General features: G+C 43.7%; 1 protein-coding gene across 3 annotated transcripts; it reads right to left on the bottom strand.

Moving 5' to 3' along the window:
- Window positions 1-830: 830 nt before the first annotated feature.
- Window positions 831-21,420, bottom strand: LOC110502741 (CDP-diacylglycerol--glycerol-3-phosphate 3-phosphatidyltransferase, mitochondrial). 3 transcript variants are annotated; one of them, XM_021580998.2, is made up of 10 exons: window positions 21,113-21,420; window positions 12,643-12,853; window positions 11,988-12,162; window positions 11,719-11,908; window positions 11,420-11,598; window positions 10,272-10,474; window positions 9,811-10,102; window positions 8,664-8,788; window positions 8,136-8,274; window positions 831-1,366 (listed from the first exon to the last, which is right to left on the bottom strand). In XM_021580998.2, exons 1-9 carry the CDS (start codon window positions 21,220-21,222, stop codon window positions 8,155-8,157), a joined length of 1,605 nt encoding a protein of 534 aa, XP_021436673.2. In that variant the 5' UTR covers window positions 21,223-21,420; the 3' UTR covers window positions 831-1,366; window positions 8,136-8,154. The 3 variants fall into 3 exon arrangements, with proteins under 3 accessions (XP_021436673.2, XP_021436671.2, XP_021436672.2); XM_021580996.2 differs by having other exon boundaries at window positions 8,640-8,788; window positions 21,113-21,418; XM_021580997.2 differs by lacking the exon at window positions 831-1,366 and adding an exon at window positions 7,100-7,193 and having other exon boundaries at window positions 8,640-8,788; window positions 21,113-21,419.
- Between the last annotated feature and the right edge of the window lie 813 nt (window positions 21,421-22,233).

The raw sequence follows: 22,233 nt of genomic DNA, 5'->3' as shown, positions 1-22,233 counted from the left end.
ACTGTTCAACTATGGTCTTTGAGTCAACTACTCACATTTTATGCACTGCAGTGCTAGGTAGCTGTAGCTTATGCTTTCAATACTAGATTCATTCTCTGATCCTTTGACTGGGTGGACATGTCAGTTCATGCTGCAAGAGCTCTGATAGAGGACGTCCTCCTACATGGTAGATGTCATAATTACTGGGTAAATCTATGGAAAGGGGGTGAGAACCAACGGACGGAAGCTAGCTGTCCTCTGGCTACACCATGGAGCTACTCTACAGAGTGCTGTTGAGGCTACTGTAGACCATTGCAAAACAGTGTGTTTTAATCAAATATTTGGTGGCATGAATATATTAGTATAGTTACCTAAAAAGATAAAAAAATGCAATGTTTTACAATTTATGAAATTCAGAGGATGGTCCTCCCCTTTTTCCGATGGGCCGCCACAGCTCAAAACACATTCACTTTTAGGTTACAAAGATAGTCATACACCCACACATGGTCCAGTTCAGTTTATGGGGTGACTCAGTGTATGAGCTGGTTAGAGTAGTAAACACTAAAACTTCAGTTCGCCTCTCAATTGTCCTTCAAGGGAAAATCCACTTAAAAACTATCTTTAGGTATTTTTTCATTACTCCACTGTTGATATGGTCCCAAAATGTTTTGCATGTGAGCAGTCAAGATTTCAAGAAGCAAAGTGTCACCAGCCACATCATGAAGAAAAATATATTTAAGTGGATTTTCACTTTAAGGCTCCTCCAGGGATCGCAACACTCCACACACACACTTGTGTATTCAATTTCAGACACACCTGGCTATTTACAGTCACAGGCACAGACTCATGTACCAGATTCCACTCTGTCAATACAGAACTAATGAGTTTATTGAATGTACAAAACATCCTGTGCTACAGTTCCTCCTGTTGGTCTATATGTAGCGAATGTTTATAGTTCAATTAAAACACATAGTAGTAAAAACTCAGTACTATATCTCAGGCATTGGTAAACTAAGGGATCTGTTTGTACAGCACTGTAGATACACACACACACACAATGTGGCGATGTCACAGGGGATGGAGTGATGACAAATGTTTCTATGTTTAGAGTTCAACCCTTTATACAGTGTGTGTGTGTGTGGTAGTGTGTGTGCAGGGGCGCGCTGGGACACCCAGACGGGGATGATAGTGGATGCTCGTCTGAAGGAGCTGACACCCAACATGCCGATCTTCATCAAGGCGGTACCGGTCAAAACATCAGGAGACCAAGAATGTGTACGAGGAGTGTCCCATCAACAAGACCTGTATGAGGGGCCCCACCATCTGGACCTTCAACCTCAAGACCAAGGAGAAGCCTGCCAAGTGGGTATTGGCCGCAGTCTGCTTCCTGAGAGAGAGAAAAAAAAAGAAAAAAAATGACTAAAGTACTTTTATCTGAAATACTTTAAAATAACAAAAACAATGTTTCTAAAAAAAACATTAAAAAACCCTTGTCATCCATGTCTATTGGAGGGATGTGATGCTGATTACAGTGAGGTAAGTCGATGTGTGTGGGAGAAGGATGTGTCACAGTACATCTTATTCACGGTCCCACGGTTCCTACTCAATCATCAAGTTTGCGGACGACACTACAGTGGTAGGCTTGATTACCAACAACGACGAGACGGCCTACAGGGAGGAGGTGAGGGCCCTCGAAGTGTGGTGTCAGGAAAATAACCTTACACTCAACGTCAACAAAACAAAAGGAGATTATTGTGGACTTAGGGAAACAGCAGAGGGAGCACCCCCCTATCCACATCGACGGGACAGTAGTGGAGAGGGTAGTAAGTTAAGTTCCTCAGCGAACACATCACGGACAAACTGAAAATGGTCCACCAACACAGACAGCGTTGTGAAGAAGGCGCAGCAGCGTCTCTTCAACCTCAGGAGGCTGAAGAAATTTGGCTTGTCACCAAAAGCATTCACAAACTTCTACAGATGCACAATCGAGAGCATCCTGTCGGGCTGTATCCCCGCCTGGTACGGCAACTGCTCCGCCCACAACCGTAAGGCTCTCCAGAGGGTAGTGAGGTCTGCACAACGCATCACCGGGGGCAAACTACCTGCCCTCCAGGACACCTACATCACCCGATGTCACAGGAAGGCCATAAAGATCATCAAGGACAACAACCACCCGAGCCACTGCCTGTTCACCCTGCGATCATCCAGAAGGCGAGGTCAGTACTGGTGCATCAAAGCAGGGACCGAGAGACTGAAAAACAGCTTCTATCTCAAGGCCATCAGACTGTTAAACAGCCACCACTAACATTGAGTGGCTGCTGCCAACATACTGACTCAACTCCAGCTCACTTTAATAATGGAAATTGATGTAAAAAATGTATCACTAGCCACTTTAAACAATGCCACTTAATAATGTTTACATACCCTACATTACTCATCTCATATGTATATACTGTACTCTATATAATCTACTGCATCTACTTGCCTATGTCGTTCTGTACCATCACTCATTCATATATATTTATGTACATATTCTTTATCCCTTTACACTTGTGTGTATAAGGTAGTAGTTGTGGAATTCTTAGGTTAGATTACTTGTTGGTTATTACTGCATTGTCGGAAGTAGAAGCACAAGCATTTCGCTACACTCGCATTAACATCTGCTAACCATGTGTATGTGACAAATAAAATGTGATTTGATGTTGATTTAGGAAGCTCAGAGGGCAACCTGTAACATTATGGCTAGCACACACACCTCAGTGATAACCCTTTGAATGGGAAAGTGAGGTTTGTTTATTGGCGAGCTTCCAGCCTACTGTTAGCACAGTGTAACAATAGATTTTCTTATCTTCAGGAGTTCTATCTTTAACGCCTCAGCTATTGTTAGAGCGAGGCTTGTTTTTTCCTCTGCCAGATCACCAGATAGCAGTTAAATACTTCAACCACAGACTTACAGTGCCTTCAGAAAGTTCACACCTGGACTTTTTCCACATTATGTTGTGTTACATACTGAATTTAAAATTGATTATTTTTTTGTCACTGGTCTACACCCCCCCCCCTCCCCTAATATCGAATTATAATTATTGTTTGTCGTTTTACAAATTAATTAACAATGAAAAGCTGAAATGTCTTGAGTCAATAAGTTTTCAACCCCTTTGTTATGTCAAGCCTAAATAAGTTCAGGAGTAAACATTTGCTTAACAAGTCACAGTGAGTTCACGGAACTTGTGTGTGCAATACGTGTTCAACAGGATTTTTGAATTACTATCTCATCTCTGTATCCCACACATTCAGCTAATTGTAAGGTCCCTCAGTCGAGCAGGGCATTTTGAACACAGCTTCAAACAACCAGGGAGATTTTCCAATGCTCCAGTTTCAACTGACCTGAGCCCTAGGACCATGCCCCAGGACTACCTGACATGATGACTCCTTGCTGTCCCCAGTCCACCTGACCGTGCTGTTGCTCCAGTTTCAACTGTTCTGCCTTATTATTATTCGACCATGCTGGTCAATTATGAACATTTGAACATCTTGGCCATGTTCTGTTATAATCTCCACCCGGCACAACCAGAAGAGGACTGGCCACCCCACATAGCCTGGTTCCTCTCTAGGTTTCTTCCTAGGTTTTGGCCTTTTTAGGGAGTTTTTCCTAGCCACCGTGCTTCTACACCTGCATTGCTTGCTGTTTGGGGTTTTAGGCTAGGTTTCTGTACAGCACTTTGAGATATCAGCTGATGTACGAAGGGCTATATAAATAAATTTGATTTGATTTGATTTGAATGCCTCGCAAAGGGCAACCATTGGTAAATGGGTAAAAAAAGAAGACTTCGAATATCCCTTTGAGCATGGTGAAGTTATTAATTACACTTTGGAGAAACCGTTCAGGGATTTCACCATGAAGCCAATGGTGACTTTAAAAACAGAGTTTAATGGCTGTGATAAAACTGACGATAGATCAAAAAACGTAGTTACTTCACAATACTAACCTAATTGACAGAGTGAAATGAAGGAAGCCTGTACAGAATAAAAATATTCCAAAATATTCATCCTGTTTGCAACAAGGCACTAAAGTAAGACTCTAAAAAATGTGGCAAAGCAATTAACACTTAATATTCAGGACAAACAGACATGTTTGCAGCAAATCCAATACAATACCTTTATGCAGGACAATAACCTAAAACAAGGCCAAATCTACATTGGAGTTGCTTACACGACAGCGAGTGGCTGAGTTAGTTGACTTAAATCTACTTGAAAATCTATGGCAAGACCGGAAACAAATGATTTATTCAATTTTTGAATTCCATCTGTAACACAAAAAAGTGGAATAAGTCTAGGGTAATGAATACTTCCTAAAGACACTGTTACCAGATACCACAGTGGGGTTGGGATTGCCAGGGACCTCACAATACTTGTGCCGACACGATATGTATCGCGATTGTCATGATTTTATATGCATTGCAAGCCCATACTGTGATTTTACTGCGATGCGATGTTCCAAACCATATGTCCGCTGCAGCTGGACAGGAGAGAGCCATGAGAAAACTAAAGTTTCGATCAGTTAAGAAAACAATTTTTTTTTTTTTTAAGTGCTGTATACAAAATTGGCACCAATTAACAAAGGTGGGAAACAAGCTATGAAGGAAAAATACTGGCGTTTTGGTGCAAGTACAGTCAGTAATGCAAAAATATTGTGATGTCAAAACGATACGATCAGTGCTAATTTGTACATCTGGAGGTCCCGGGTCACATAGTGAGTGCAAAACGGGCGCTGTTATCCAGGTGGCTCATGAGGAGACGTGACAAACACACACGTAGCAGAACAGCAGACAGCGTAAACAGCCAAGTAGAGGACTATCTATGGTGGTGAAATTGACAGCGAGCTACAAGGTGGGGATTAATTCAAAGCATTGTAGACATCACTGCAGAACACCCACCATTTGCATAAAATACTATTTTAATTGGTCGCATTCACATATTCAGCAGATGTAGCGAAATGCTTGTATCTGGTTGAGTTACCGCCGCTCTGATATCGCAAAAATGTTTTGGGCTAATAATGTGAGAAATAACCAATACAAAAATAATATATAATAATAATAATAAAAAAATGTTGCTTAGGAAAACAGGGTGGCCATCTCAATTGGCTCCATCTTGAAACTGACCCATAGCCTATAGTTTGCCCACATACTTGTGTAAGCCCCACTGCAATAGTCAAGTCCGAATGTATTATTTGAAGACATCAATATTTTGATGTCACAGACACTGGGCAATGCATACAGAACACCTGCCATATGCATACAGTGCATTCGGAAACTATTCAGACCCCTTCACTTTTCCCCACATTTTGTTACGTTACAGCCTTATTCTAAAAGGAATTAAATAGCCCCCCCACCCCAATCTACACACAATACCCCAGACACAGCAAAAACAGAAACATTTTTGCAAATGTACTACAGTAACAATAAAATTCAGGAATATCACATTTACATATGTATACAGGATCTTTACTCAATACTTTGATGAAGCACCTTTGGCAGCAACTACAGCCTCGAGTCTTCTTGGATATAATGCTACAAGCTTGGCACACCTGTATTTGGGAAGTTTGTCCCATTCTTTTCTGCAGATCCTCTCAGGGTCTGTCAGGTTGGATGTGGAGCCTCGCTGCACAGCCATTTTCAGGTCTGAGGATGTTCGATTGGGTTCAAGTCCGGGCTATGGCTGGGTGTCGTTGTCCTTTTGGAAGGTGAACCTTCACCCCAGTCTGAGGAGTGCTCTGGAGCAGGTTTTTAATCAAAAGATCTGTCCATTCATCTTTCCCTCGATCCGGACTAGTCTCCCAGTCCCTGCCGCTGAAAAACACCACCCACAGCATGCTGCCACCACCATGCTTCATTGTCAGGATGATGCCAGGTTTCCTCCAGACGTGAAGCTTGGCATTCAGGCCAAAGAGTTCAATCTTGGCTTCATCAGACCAGAGAACCTTGTTTCTCATGGTCTGAGAGTCCTTTAGGTACCTTTTGGCAAACTCCAAGCTGGCAGTCATGTGCCTTTTGCTGAGGAATAGCTTCCGTCTGGCCACGACCATAAAGGCCTGATTGGTGGCGTGCTGCAGAGATGGGAGAATCTTCCAGAAGGACAACCATCTCCACAGAGGAACTCTGGAGTACTGACAGAGTGACGATCATGTTTTTGGTCACCTACCTGACCAAGGCCCGTTTCCCCCAATTGCTCAGTTTGGCTGGGAGGCAAGCTCTAGGAAAAGTCTTGGTGGTTCCAAACTTCTTCCATTTAAGAATAATGGAGGCCACTGTTCTTGGTGACTTTCAATGCTGCAGAAATGTTTTGGTACCCTTCCCCAGATCTGTACCTTCACACAATCCTGTCTCGGAGCTAAGTACAATTTCTTCGACCTTATGGCTTGGTTTTCGCTCAGACATGCAATGTCAACTGTGGGACCGCGCGTGCGTGTGCGTGCATACATACATAAAATCAAATTTTATTTGTCACATACACATGGTTAGCAGATGTTAATGTGAGTGTAGCGAAATGCTTGTGCTTCTAGTTCCGACAATGCAGTAATAACCAACGAGTAATCTAACTAACAATTCCAAAACTACTACCTTATACACACAAGTGTAAAGGGATAAAGAATATGTACATACAGATATATGAATGAGTGATGGTACAGAACGGCATAGGCAAGATGCAGTAGATGGTATCGAGTACAGTATATACATATGAGATGAGTATGTAAACAGTATGTACATACATACGCACGCACGCACGCACGCACCTTTCCAAAACATGTTCAATCAAGTTGTAGAGACATCAAGGATGATCAATGGAAACACGATGCACCGGAGCTCAATTTTGAGTCTCATAGCAAAGGGTCTGAATTCTTAAGTAAATGTGATTTGTTTTTTATTTTTAATACATTTGTAAAAATACGGTTTTCACTTTGTCATTATGGGGTATTGTGTGTAGATAGATGTTTAATCTTAGAATAAGGCTGTAAAGTAACAAAATGCCAAACTGCAGTCAGTTCAAGACCCTGGTGAGGATGACGAGTATGCAGATGAGCTTCCCTGAGACATCTGACAGTTTGTGCAGAAATTCTTCGGTTGTGCAAACCCACAGTTTCATCAGCTGGTCTCAGACAATTCTGCAGGTGAAGAAGCCGGATGTGGAGGTCCTGGGCTGGAATGGCTTTAAGTGGCCTGTACATATGTGCATATGGAACATTCCTGGGATCTTTTATTTCAGCTAATGAAACATAGGACCAACAATTTCACGTTTATATTTTTGTTAAGTGTAATTTAAGATACCAATGTAGCAGTAGACCAGATATCACAATATTGAAATATAACTTAAAATAAATCAATGTAGGCTACAGCTAAAAAAACACATGAGAATATATAGTCCTTCACCGGGATAATATGAAATGCATATTCAGAATAACTTCCCAGTAAAGAAGTTTGTGAATGAAAAATGTGTTCCTTACCTTAGTTTCCAAAACCTCCCACAATGACTCTTTCCATGTCAAGTCCATGTAAATCCTGACAGTCAATTTTTTTGCTCAAAGCCATGTGGCTGTGACATAAGGCAAATCTACACAAATCAGGCCACCCTCTTATCCTCCCTCTGACCCCACTCTCTCGTACACTGCATACGCCATTTGTCAAATCATCACCACAATGAGAGGGGATTTAACTAGTGGGAGGAGGGAAACACGCTGCCACATTCCTTTCTCACTCACTCTCGCACAGCTGAATGGGTCCAGATGCTAACTGCAGAATGTTGATGCACTCAGCGGAGGGATCAGAGGCCAGAGAGTTTCTCAGAGCCGGGACATTGAGGAGGGAGTGTGCTCTAGATGTACAATGGATAAAGGTCTGTGTGGTATGGGCAGTGGGGGTAGGATTCAAGCAGGGGTAGCTCGGTTTAGTTTCTGAGGTTGATGTGGCTTAGGGCAGGGCTAGATTGGAAGCTAGGATTGGAGTTTGGGTTGAGGGCTGGTACACAAAGCAGTAACTGAGGACATTCTGCCATTCTAGACAGCGTCTACTTCTGTGCGTGACTAAGAGATGATCATTCAGTGGGAGTGTTCACTGTGTGGTTAGTACACTGTGTGCCTGTGCGCTCTTGTCTGCGTGTGTTACCTGTGTTAGGCGGTGTCTCTCAGAAGAAGTTCTTGATGAGGGGAGTAAGCAGTTTGACCCACAGTTTCACATGGCGGTCTGGCTGCTGGAACGTAGAGCTGGACACCTCTGTAGACCTCTGGTACAACATCTCCTGCTCCTGTGTGGGTGATAGAGAGACAGCGATCGAGATGTAGAGAAGCAGAAAGATAAATAAATAATGTGTGTATGAAGGGGAGTGGCAGGTAAACCCAGCACATTCAAATTGAAGGCCATAGTATAGTCATACATCAGCTCCCACTGTCTCACATACAGGCATTAAGCACAAGTTGCTGAACAAGTTTCCCTCCAAGCTCGATCTCAGTCTGCATTGCATATGCCAGCTCAGCATAGCTTATTATACCAGGAACTATCAGACCAGTTTAATTTTGTAGACAGGCCTTTCGTTGAGAGCTGTATAAAGCAGAGCCACAGTATCGAGCCATCAAGTCCGTTTAAATAAAGTTCTCAGTTTGAACGGCCTACCTCCTGCAGCTGGGCCTGTAGTACCTGGTTCTCTGTTACTATGGCGATCTGGGCCTCCAGGTCCCGGTGCACAGAGCGATAGCCAAAGTTAGGAGACCCAATCAGTGTCAGGCATGGCCGCACTTGCCCCCGTAGGTAGTACCACAACCCTGCGTGCACACACACACACACGAGAGAGAGAGAGAGATATTGGTGGAGGAAGGAAAGAGGGGAGTAGTTTCCCCACATCAGTGATTTGTTCTGCAGCTGAGGGTCAGGGTCTGCTCTACTCTAATGGTCATTGATTCTCTCCCAGCTGGGTGCTGTGTGTGTTCTCCCCCACTGTTCTCGCTCCTGCAGTGCTTGCTGTGCTTACGGGAAACCGCCGGCCCGCCCTGCTTCATCTAATAAAAGGGACTTCTCTTCACTGTGTGTGTTCATTTCCCGCTCTCCCTCTCCCCTACAATTTTTCAAAGACAGGTCTTTTGAAGAATAAAAAACAACTTACCTAGCTACTAATGCATCACAAACATTTCAGTTAAGTCGAATATTATTTATTTTGGACACATTGCCTTTTTATTCTATAAGTATCAGCAAAAGAGAAGTGCATGTTGGCAGTAGTTTAGATATCATTTGTCAGAGCATTGTTTATAAGCTGTTTCAAATGGGGATTTTGGTTCCTGTTTGCCATGCCCACAAATATAAAGAACACACTAAAGCACAGAAACCCCCGAAGTCCATCAAACCCAGAAATGACTGTGTGTGTTTCTTTGGCCCAGGGCTAAGGGTGAACGACTTGACAAGCACTCCCACAACATGTCTAGCTTACCACAGGGACAGAACAGCAGAGCCAGAGAGTAGAACGTGGTCCAGCTAATCTGTCTGTTAGGCTGGAATAGACACTTTGTGCAAGTCCCTAAGGGCACCCTATTCCCTAAATTGTGTACTACTTTTGACCAGGGCCCATAGAGCTATATAGGAAATAGGGTGCCATTGGGACGCACCCTCGGCTTCCCAGCAGCTCACTGTCTGACCGTGGCACATCATAGCAACAACAATCACATCAGTACCTGGCATAACTCACAGCCAAACAGAACTAATCACATTGGAGTAGAATCAATCTAGGCTCTCAGGCCAAGGGTTATATTGTGTGTGTAGTCTACTTTCTCTGCACTGTGTGCGTGTCACCCACCCTTGGCGTGGAAGGTCCATTGTGCTCTGTGGTACTCGTGGAGGTGAACCCTCTCCTGCTGTCCCAGCTGACACACTTTGCTGTAGAACTGTCTGGCAATGTGGATGTAGGCGGCTGGGATCTCTCCGGCAATGCCCTTGGCGCCGAAAAACCCATTGACCTCCGGGGAGGCGGTGAGGATCCGGTAGTTGGCGCCCAGCCCGAGAACCAGCGACATGTAGGCCCTGGTCAGGTTGAAATACCCTGACGTTAGAAACACCGTCACACCGGGACCTGCATCAGTCAGCAAACGCTGCAAGGAAAATCGGTGAAGTTCAGATGTAGTGGCCACATTTACATTTTTAAGTCACAAATGAACAAAAAAGACAAAAACATTCCAAGATAACATGTGCAATAGGAGTAATTTGTCCGATATTAGTTGGTGAGGGTAGTGGTATCCAGGTGCATGTCTGTGTACCCACCTGCGTGACCTGCTCATCCACCTGTATTCCCAGAGGTTTCATCTGAACCAGAGGAAAAACCCAAGTATCCTCCTTCCCTCCTTCCTCCCCCTTGCTCTCCCGCACTAAACGTTCTGATTCGGCGATGTGTTGCCGCACGTGAGCAGTGTTGACCACCTCCATGATGTGTTGCCGAGCAGACGCCGAAAAATCATCCCTGTTGCCTAATGACAAAAGAATGCAGTGATGTAATAGAAGAGGAAACAGACCGACCTGGTTAAAGCTAGAATCCATTCTAGGACTTCTAAATTAATGATATATATACACACACATCAATTAATTCATAAAGAACATGACTTATAAATGCCTCATGACCTTAGTTGAACAAAAAACATGGTGAAAATATCATGGTCAGTCCTTGCAACCATAGCGATGTCGTCTATGAATTTAAGGGTGTCAACTTTCTCCAGGCCCATCCCTAAGCTTTTTACCAAAACACATGAGGAGTGACCCCTTTATTACTGTTTCGATGAAGGATTCTAGCTTTAACCATACAGCGTAAACGTTAAACATCTTTCACACACAGTGTACAGTAGAGCAGGTGAGTGCATAAAGTACAGTAGGTCCTTTAGTTCTGGGCATGACAGCTGTGGGTCAATATCTGGACTACGCCTGGCGGCTGGGGCCACGCACAGACATGACTCAGAGAGTGAGGGAGGGGAGAAGGGTACCTGTAAGTTCAGCATTTGAGTTCATTCTAAAGACGTGCTCTTACTGTAAAGTTAAATCTCCCTTTCAGCTGGGGAACTTCATTCACTAATGATTAGAGTGTGTGTGTCTTCCCACTCCGTATTGCTTACCAGCAACTCTGACATCACTGCTCTATTTCTGGTCTCCGTGCCAACTGCGGTCCAGTTCTGCAGACATGTCATTCAGCTCTCTCGCCTGCCTCCCACTCTCATTCACACACATGCCAGTTTGCCGATTTCACCGTGTGTCTGAACTGGAACCAGACTACATTTGCAGCCAATCTGATTCCATTAACCTTTCCAACACCACCACATTACACTATATTATGAGAGTGTGCGGGCAGAACTGAGCAAGGAGTTACGCACTTAGGGTCTGTGTGTGTGTGTGTGTTACTTCTGTGTTATGTGTGCGTTTTATACCTCTGTAGGGGTGCACCATGCCGTACATCATGCTCACAGAGTTGTCGGTCTGTAGCTGTAACGACACGTCACCCACGGCGCCCACCAGATCAGAGAAGAAGTCGGCCACCTCCCCACAGTTCTCAAGGAGCACGTAGCGGTCCTGTCTGTTGGTGAAGTACGAGTCACTCAGGTTGGCCCTGCGGAAGGAGGGAGGAGACGGAGAGTGAAGGACAGAGAGACAAGGTTGAACGAGAGACGCCAAAAAAACATCAGCTACTGTATGGGAAAAAAAACAACTGTTTTTTGTGAGCGTGTACCCGCTGATGATGAGGTCGTCATCAAACAGGTAAGCTTTGATGTGCTGTACCCCGATGGTCTCGTTGAAGCGCTGTGGGACCAGGAGCCGGAGCAGCCCTCTCAGGTCAGGGGTATGGTACAAAGATACACGCATCTGACTGCTGTACTGCTTCAGCAACGGCAGCAACATGGTCCTAGAGTTAGTCTTACCTAGACCGACAGAGAGAAGGGTTACAGACAGACAACTTTGTAAGAGTAATATGGCATTCTCCCTCGCACACACTCCTACCTCGTGAGCCACGCGTGTAGTCAAGTAGAATGGAGACCTGCAGGTCGGGGTTGTCACCCTCCTGTGAACGCTCCAGAGCTTCCTGCATACAGTCTACCAGCTCCTGTTCCAGCGGCCCTGTACCCAGATACAGGGAGGCCATCACCACCCGCCTCTTAGCAGTCTTGATACGGGCCTGAACAGAAAAAAACAATACATTACAGGAAATTCAAGCATTACAGGAAAAAAACTAGAGTGCTTCATAAGGGGGCTTGAACTCCCTCCAAATAAAATTCACAGACGTCAAACACACAGAACCTGATATTCTTCCAGCCTAGTCATTATTTCTCAATCAGGTGAGTCACATGCACTGTTTCCTAATGTTCCCACACAGCCAAATAAACAGCTTTTTTTGTTTGTTGCTGTGCCCGAAAGAGTTGATGCCGGTGACTCAAGCATTATCAAACTCACACATCCTGTACGCAATTCAAACAAATAAGTCAACCACGGAAAGAAACAAACACACACACGGTTGAGCGCCACTGTGGTATAAAGAGCACACTGTGTTGGAGGGAACAATCAATTATTTCCTTTCCTCATTTTTTGTTTATTACACCCTCTTTTTTAGTACATCACATGATTTAGAGAAAGCTTCCACCACACACACACACCTTACCTTCATGGTGTGGTAGAATTGGTCAGGGGATGTGAGGATGTGGATGTGTGTGCCGGGCACCCTGAAGGCAGGCACGTGTTCTGCCATCCAGCGGAAGCGGGCACGGAGGCCATCGGTGCCCTGAACTTCAACCGACCCAGGGGACCTGACGACAGGAAGGGGAGAGGGGTCTGCCTCCGCTAGGAGAGGGGCTAAGAGCAACACGGATGACCTGGAAGAGAGAGAGGTAGGGGGGTGGGGAGACATGGAGGGAAAGAGAACGAGAGAAATTAGTCTATAGCTGGAGTGGTGATTGCCTCCCATTGTTAAAAAACAAATCCAACCCCCCCACCTCCATTATCACTGTGACTTATCACACTTACTGAAATCTTTTACAACAGAGGGCTCAGTCATATTGCTGATGTGTGTACGCGTGTCTAACCCCATCCCTAGGCCTAATGTTCAGTAACATACACGTCATGTGATTCTCAACCAGGCACTAGGGTGCTTTGATTCATACCAGTATGGCTGTTGTTGCTCGGTCTGTGACTGTCTTCAAAACGCAACTGACAGATAAAAGGATGGAGGACCCAATCTACTGTAAAGGTTGTGACCCTCAGAGGTCATTTCACATGTAGTAATATCCCTATATTTAATTCCTGAAAGATCTCATCCCAGCATTCACTAAGTGCATCCCAAATGACACCCTATACTAGGGTTGGGCGATGTCAACCTTTGTCCTATCATGATTGATGATGTACCCATAAAACATTGTGATATACTGATGGGTTCTGACTTATAAACTTGAAATATCCTTAAAATCAACTCACTGAGAGAGGGGAAAGCAGAACATGTTATTGTTGTTTACAGACAGATTATTTCACTATAACACAATTCCAGTGGGTCAGAAGTTCACATACACTAAGATGACTGTGCCTTTAAACAGCTTGGAAAATTCCAGAAAATGATGTCATGGCTTTAGAAGCATCTGATAGGCTAACTGACAAAATTTGAGTCAATTGGAGGTGTACCTATGGATGTATTTCAAGGCCTACCTTCAAACTCTGTGCCTCTTTGCTTGACATCATGGGGAAATCAAAAGAAATCAGCCAAGACCTCAGAAGAAAAAAAATAGTAGACCTCCACAAGTCTGGTTCATCCTTGGGAGCAATTTCCAAATGCCTGAAGGTACCACGTTCATCTGTACAAACAATAGTAAGCAAGTATAAACACCATGGGACCACGCAGCCGTCATACCGCTCAATAAGGAGACACGTTCTGTCTCTATGAACGTACTTTGGTGTGAAAAGTGCAAATCAATCCCGGAACAACAGCAAAGGACCTTGTGAAGATGCTGGAGGAAACCGGTACAAAATTATCTTTATCCACAGTAAAACGAGTCCTATATCGATATAACCTGAAAGGCCACTCAGCAAGGAAGAAGCCACTGCTCTGAAACCGCCATAAAAAAGCCAAACTACGGTTAACAACTGCACATGGGGACAAAGATCGTACTTTTTGGAGAAATGTCCCCAGGTCTGATGAAACAAAAATAGAACTGTTTGGCCATAATGACCATCATTATGTTTGTAGGAAAAAGGGGGAGTCTTGCAAGCCGAAGAACACCATCCCAACCATGAAGCACAGGGGGTGGCAGCATCATGTTGTGGGGGTGCTTTGCTGCAGGAGGGACTGGTGCACTTCACAAAATAGATGGCATCATGAGGAGGGAAAATTGTGTATATATTGAAGCAACATCTCAAGAAATCAGTCAGGAAGTTAAAGCTTGGTTGCAAATGGGTCTTCCAAATGGACAATGACCCCAAGCACACTTCCAAAGTTGTGGCAAAATGGCTTAAGGACAACTCAGTCAAGGTATTGCAGTGGCCATCAAAGCCCTGACCTCAATCCTATAGAAAATGTGTTGGCAGAACTGAAAAAGCGTGTGTAAGCAAGGAGGCCAACAAACCTGACTCAGTTACAGCAGCTCTGTCAGGATGAATGGGCCAAAATTCACCCAACTTATTGTGGGAAGCTTGTGGAAGGCTACCTGAAACATTTGACCTAAGTTGAACAATTTAAAGGCAATGCTACCAAATACTAATCTAGTGTATGTAAACTTCTGACCCATTGGGAATGTGATGAAAGCTGAATTAAATCACTCTATTATTCTGACATTTCACATTCTTAAAAATAAAGTGGTGATCTTAACTAACATAAGACAGGGCATTTTTACTTGGATTAAATGTCAGGAATTGTGAAAAACTGAGTTTAAATGCATTTGGCAAAGGTGTATGTAAACTTCCGACTTCAACTGTAAGTCTTTGTCTTATGCAGCTGTGACACCCTGTTGGTGAATAAACTTGGTTCGAGCTTTACTAGTCATACGTGAGTTTTTAATCTGATTATTTAGAACCTAACAATACAATGATGTCGGCCCTATGAGGCCACTCCCCCAAATATATATATATATATATATATATATATTTAAAATCAGCTAAAAATGACCGTTGGGCTATAGTGCGAATTCAAACGCAACTAGACAAATCATGATGAAAGATATTGTTGAAAGCCTTGGCAGAGGCTAACTGCAGGCGATGGCAAATCTTCTCCAATACTCCTTTCTGGTGGAGAAGCAGAGCAGGTGTGTGTGCGCACGCACATGATGGAGCAGTGAAGAGGAATGGGCCATCTTACTGAAGTGAGCTAGGTTATAGGCCTACATCATGGGCTGGATAGAAGCAGTCTACCGTCTTCAGAACCGGATAATAATTGCATTTTTTTTGTAGAAAAATGTATAATATTGTTCGTACTATCCCTCATAAAGCTGTGATTGAGAATAGTCTAGGCTTAAGCTATTTGTTCATTTTGAAAGCCACAACAACTAGGACACCTTCATAGGCTAGAATATAACTTTAACTTGTCTTTCATGATAGGCCTAGGAGGATAGATTGATAATTTGGTTTTCAAACTCGCATTGAGGGATTTTTCCAGCTATGGATATGGTTTGCTTATAAATTAGTCCTCTGGCTACCTTAAGATTTTAGGCTACTCAAATACCTGAGGTAAAACATTCATTGTTTGATCGGGAAAAAGCCATGCATAAAAACGATGCCTTCCGTCATATTCATAGCCTATCAAATGGAGAGACAAGGGAATATAGGCTTCTTTAAAATTAAAAAAAAAAAACAGGTAAACAAGCTATTTAGTGTCCATTATAAAAATAAGTTTAGGCTATTGCCTAATACCTGATAGATCAATTTTTCTGACAGGACATTTTACATTCCTTTGGTGGAATTCCGTCTGGCCTAGATTCCACTCTTGCATTCTGTAGGCTATTTAAAAGGTATCTCTTCAAATAAGCTAGAGCAAATAAGAATAGGCAAATTATGTTGAATGTCACTTGTGTACTGCAATACTTTTTTTACTGCGCTGCACCAGTCAAGTTCAAATAGGCTTAACCATAGTCTGTCACATCAATAATAGCTGACAACCATTGTTGATGCTATCGTAATATTGCCCAACCCTACGCAGTGTCACCCTTTACCCTATGGGTCATGGTCAAAAGTAGTGCACTATTAAGGGAATATAGTTCCATTTGGGATGCAGGCCAAGAGTTGGGCAGGAACAATAGCAGGGGGGGAAATTACAGTGTGGGTTCAACCCACAAACCCATAGGAGACAAAACAATCAACATAAACACCAAAACAGTCGAGTCACACAGATGTGGCTCCACTGTTGTTCTGAACCAATAAAGCCTACGGGTTGAAACATCCTTTTATGGAAAAGCAAGGGAGGGGGGGGGGGGGGGGGTTCCTTATGAAGTACTATCTTTATTATGGTGGTCCAACAACTCGGTGTCCTATCCATATAGGCTAAGTATAGAATACTAGACCCCTGTTTTACCACTAGACAAAGGTTGGATGGGTGTAAGTACAGTGTCTATAGAGAGAACACACTAGATTCACTCTTCGTAGAACAGTGGGAATATCATGAGGAAAGATCTTAGAGAGCTGAGATATGTGCTGGGGAAATGTATGAGAAAAAAAAGTTAGTGCAATAGGGGTACACCGGTGACAGCTAGAAGAAAGCCAGTTTAGTTGTGAGTACGTGTGGCTGCCATTGTATGCGTTTGTCCCGGGGGTTCATTTAGATCATGTGTCTTCCATCCAAACAGTTTCATATTACTGCTAACAGGCAACACAATCCTCCTCTCTTCCCTCCTTTACCCCACAGTCAGGAGGGCATTGGCAGACAAATGTGTCATTCATTCCCATCAAAAGGAAGAAAACGGACTAAAACATGGAGTGACCACTTGAACAATAATGCTCATTTTTGTTTTTCTCTTCTAAACGTTTTGCTACGTGTGCCCAAATTAATACGACCATGAATAATAACACAGTTGAAGTCGGAAGTTCACATACACCATAGCCAAATACATTTAAACTCAGTTTCACAATTCCTGACACTTAATCCTAGTAAAAATTCCCTGTCTTTAGTCAGTTAGGATTGCCACTTTGTAAGAATAATAAAGTCAGCAAAAAAAGAAAAGTCCTCTCACTGTCAGCTGCATTTATTTTCAGCAAACTTAATGTGTTAACATCTGTACGAATATAACAAGATTCAACAACTGAGATAAACTGAACAAGTTCCACAGACATATATGGAATAAAGTGTCCCTGAACAGGGGGGGGGGGGGGGGTCAGTATCAGGTGTGGCCACCAGCTGCATTAAGTACTGCAGTGTACCTCCTCCTCATGGACTGCACCAGATTTGTCAGTTCTTGCTGTGAGATGTTACCCCACTCTTCCACCAAGGTACCTGCAAGTTCCTGGACATTTCTGGGGGGGGGGGGGGGGGGCGACGACATTTCTGGCCCTAGCCCTCACCCTTCGATCCAACAGGTCCCAGACGTGCTCAATGGGATTGAGATCCGGGCTCGTCACTGGCCATGGCAGAAGACTGACATTCCTGTCTTGCAGGAAATCACGCACAGAACGAGCAGTATGGCTAATGGCATTGTCATGCTGGAGGGTCATGTCAGGATGAGCCTGCAGGAAGGGTACCACATGAGGGAGGAGGGTGTCTTCCCTGTAACGCACAGCATTGAGATTGCCTGCAATGACAACAAGCTCAGTCCGATGATGCTGTAACGCACCGCCCCAGACCATGACGGACCATCCACCTCCATCCCACTCCAGAGTACAGGCCTCGGTGTAATGCCCATTCCTTCGACAATGAACGCAAATCCGATCATCACCCCTGGTGAGAGACAAAACAAAAAAAAGTCAAGAGCACTTTTTGCCTGTCTTAGCGACGGTGGGTTTGTGCCCATAGGCGACGTTGTTGCTGGTGATGTCTGGTGAGGACCTGCCTTACAACAGGCCTACAAGCCCTCAGCCCAGCCTCTCTCAGCCTATTGTGGACAGTCTGAGCACTGATGGAGGGATTGTGCGCTCCTGGTGTAACTCAGGCAGTTGTTGTTGTTGCCATCCTGTGCCTGTCCCCCAGTTGTGATGTTCGGATGTACCGATCCTGTGAAGGTGTTGTTACACGTGGTCTGCCACTGCGAGGACGATCAGCTGTCCATCCTGTAGCGCTGTCTTAGGCGTCTCACAATACGGGACATTGCAATTTATTGCTCTGGTCACATCTGCAGTCCTCATGCCTCCTTGCAGCATGCCGAAGGCACATTCACACAGATGAGCAGGGACCCTGGGCATCTTTCTTTTGGTGTTTTTCAGAGTCAGTAGAAAGGCCTCTTAGGTGTCCTAAGTATTCATAACCTAATTGCCTACCGTCTGTAAGCTGTTAGTGTCTTAACGACAGTTCCACAGGTGCATGTTAATTAATTGTTTATGGTTCATTGAACAAGCATAGGAAACAGTGTTTAAACCCTTTACAATGAAGATCTGTGAAGTTATTTGGATTTTTACGAATTATCGTTGAATGACAGGGTCCTGAAAAAGGGACATTTCTTTTTTTGCTGAGTTTAGTAGAGAGAATGATTTCAGCTTTTATTTCTTTCATCACATTCTCAGTGGGTCAGAAGTTTACATACACTCAATTAGTAGTTGGTAGCATTGCCTTTAAATTGTTTAACTTGGGTCAAACGTGTCAGGTAGCCTTCCACAAGCTTCCTACAATAAGTTAGGTGAATTTTGGCCCATTCCTCCTGACAGAGCTGGTGTAACCAAGTCAGGTTTGTCGACCTCCTTGCTCGCACACACTTTTTCAGTTCTGTCCACAACATTTCTACAGGATTGAGGTCAGGGCTTTGTGACAGCCACTCCAATACCCGGACTTTGTTGTCCTTAAGCCATTTTGCCACAACTTCGAAAGTATGCTTGGGGTCATTGTTCATTTGGAAGAGCCATTTGCGACCAAGCTTTAACTTCCCGACTGATGTCTTGAGATGTTGCTTCAACATATCCACAACATTTCTTCTTCCTCATGAGCCATCTATTTTGTGTAGTGCACCAGTCCCTCCTGCAGTAACACACCCCTACAACATGATGCTGCCACCCCCGTGCTTCACGGTTGGGATGGTGTTCTTCGGCTTGCAAGCCTCCCCCTTTTTCCTCCAAACATAACGATGGTCATTATGGCCAAACAGTTCTATTTTTATTTCATCAGACCAGAGGACATTTCTCCAAAAAGTACAATCTTTGTCCCCATGTGCAGTTGCAAACCGTCGTCTGGCTTTTTTAATGGCGGTTTTGGAGCAGTGGCTTCTTCCTTGCTGAGTGGCCATTCAGGTTTTTACTGTGGATATAGATACTTTTGTACCAGTTCCCTCCAGCATCTTCACAAGGTCCTTTGCTGTTGTTCTAGGATTGATGAGCACTTTTCACACCAAAGTACGTTAATCTCTAGGAGACAGAACGTGTCTCCTTCCTGTGCGTTATGACGGCTGCGTGGTTCCCTGGTGTTTATACTTGCGTTCTATTGTTTGTACAGATAAACGTGGTACCTTCAGGCATTTGGAAATTGCTCCCAAGGATGAACCAGACTTGTGGAGGTCTACTATATTTTTTCTGAAGTCTTGGCTGATTTCTTTTGATTTTCCCATGATGCCAAGCAAAGAGGCACTGAGTTTGAAGGTAGGCCTTGAAATACATCCACAGGTACACCTGCAATTGACATAATTTTCCAGAATTTTCCAAGCTGTTTAAAAGGCACAGTCAACTTTAGTGTATGTAAACTTCTGACCCACTGGAATTGTGATACAGTGAATTATAAGTGAAATAATATGTCTATAAACAGTTGTTGGAAAAAATATTATGCCATGCACAAAGTAGATGTCCTAACCGACTTGCCAAAACTATGGTTTGTTAACAAGACATTTGTGGAGTGGTTTAAAAACAAGTTTTAATGGACTCCAACCGAAGTGTATGTACACTTCCAACTTCAACTGGACATGCAAGTGCCTCCATCATCTGTCGCTCAGCTGCAGTGAATAGAGAGAGATGTGTTAGTGTGTAGCCAAATCAAGCCTCTAGGGTGCCATGAATATTGAGATAAAACTGTTCTGTCTATGGCCATAAGCGTGCTATATTGGTCCTTGAAAACTATATAAATACCACATATTATTATTATTAAGAGTCACATGTAGCCTAGCTAGTCTAGGTGCCATGATAGCCACCTCAGGTTATAGGAATGACGATAAAGCTCAGTTATGTCCCAAATCGCACTCTATGCACTACTTGCCCTGGTCAAAAGTAGTACACTAAATAGGGAATTTGGTGCCCTTTGGGATGCAACCCTAGGCTGGATGAGGAGTCGTTTTGACCGCCCAGGGTTGATCTCACTCCTGCATGACAGTCTACAACCCTGACCTTGGTACTCACAGCTATGCCTAGGCCAGACAGACTGTCTGTGAGACATTATGGTATTAGCTACTTAAGATGATGTAAAACTGACACATACTATATGAGGTTGTGGACAGACATCTAACAGTCGTTGTTACTTTAGGTTTTCAGGAAACCACAAAGAGACCTTAGAAATTCTTCGAATAAGGACATATCTGAGTCACTCTTACTCTACACGCAAAGACTTGACAACACAAGGAGGAAGAGGCGAATTCACAGATAAGGGCTAAAGAAACTGGAAAGGAAGTCTCATATCGCGCCATATCTAGCCTACAGAGAATATTTTGCAAAGTTTATATCTACTGGCTGAACTTGACTTGCTCGTGCGTTTATTATGTAACCTTGACTTGAGCATGTAGCTATGTTGTAAGATGTAAACTATTTGCACACAACAGTAATGACAATCAGATCAACGAATGCAACATAAAAAAATGTTTCAATAATATTTGACGCAAGATATCAAATTGACATTGCGAAAAAAAAACATCAGGAAACACTGTGCACGTAAAGACAGGCAGTACGCACACGTCGCTGGCAAGACATGAGAGCTCTGTCATTACGTCTGACGAAGGAAAAGTGTCTGTCTTTTTTTATCCATGTCTACAACAGTCGTATATTACCCTCTCCTCCGATCCCGTGTGCGGAACAATCGGTCTGATATTCGGGTGAAAACCCCGGTGAGGACCGGTGAGTACACAAGCTTCCTCCACGACATGGGAGCCGCCATCATGACAGCCGTTTCAATCAACCCAACTTTATCAGCAAATTGAAACGAAACAAGGACATCCGCACCTCACATGCACAAAATGTTCTGCACACAACGTTCAACGTCTGTGCATCGGGGTACAGCTGGATTATAAATCCAAATTTAGTTGAGGGCAGAATCTGGATTAAAGAAATCTATGTATCCACATTATTTCAGTGTAACCGAATGCGCCACACACACACACAGTACATTACTTATTTGTCTGTATTAATAAATACAATTCCAGTTCTAGTGGGACCTCTAGCGGTCGAGTTCTGAACTACAGAGCCAGGTGGTTCTGTCCGGGACCTGACTTTGAGGGTACTTTATGGGCACCTTGAAATCGCACCTCTATCGGCTACACATTTAGCTATCAGGGGTAGATCAATATTCTAAGGCGACAAATATTTACTTGCATGATAGCCTACATAATTCAAGTGGCCTTACAGGCAGAAGGCTTTGGAAATTGCAAAGATAAACTACCCCAACTCGGGTTCCTTATAGCAGTGTTTCCCAAACTCGGTCATGGGCTCCTCTGGGTGCAAGTTTTTTGTTTTGTTGCCCTAGCACTACACTGCTGATTCAAATAACCAACTCATCATCATGCTTTGGTTATTTGAATTAGCTGTGATGTTCTAGGGCAAAAAACAAAACGTGCACCCAGGGGTGCCCATGACTGAGTTTGGAAAACCCTACTTTCTAACCTGTACCCTCACGCATTGAGTACCTGTATATAGCCTCGGTATTATTTTGTGTTACTTTTATTTGTTTACTTTCGTGTATTTAGTAAATAATTTCTTAACTACATTTTTTAAACTGCATTATAAGTAAGCATTTCACGGTAAGGTCCAGGCTGTATCACAACCGGCCGTGATTGGGAGGGCTCACAATTGGCTCAGCGTCGTCCGGAGTTTGACCGGTGTCGGCCGTCATTGTAAATAAGAATTTGTTCTTAACTGACTTGCCTAGTTAAATAAATAAAAGGTATACACCGGT

The sequence above is a fragment of the Oncorhynchus mykiss genome, chromosome 23, assembly GCF_013265735.2.
Source record: "Oncorhynchus mykiss isolate Arlee chromosome 23, USDA_OmykA_1.1, whole genome shotgun sequence".
NCBI lineage: Eukaryota > Metazoa > Chordata > Actinopteri > Salmoniformes > Salmonidae > Oncorhynchus > Oncorhynchus mykiss.
The sequence above is the reverse complement of the archived record's forward strand: the minus strand, read 5'-3'. Positions and strand labels throughout refer to the sequence as shown.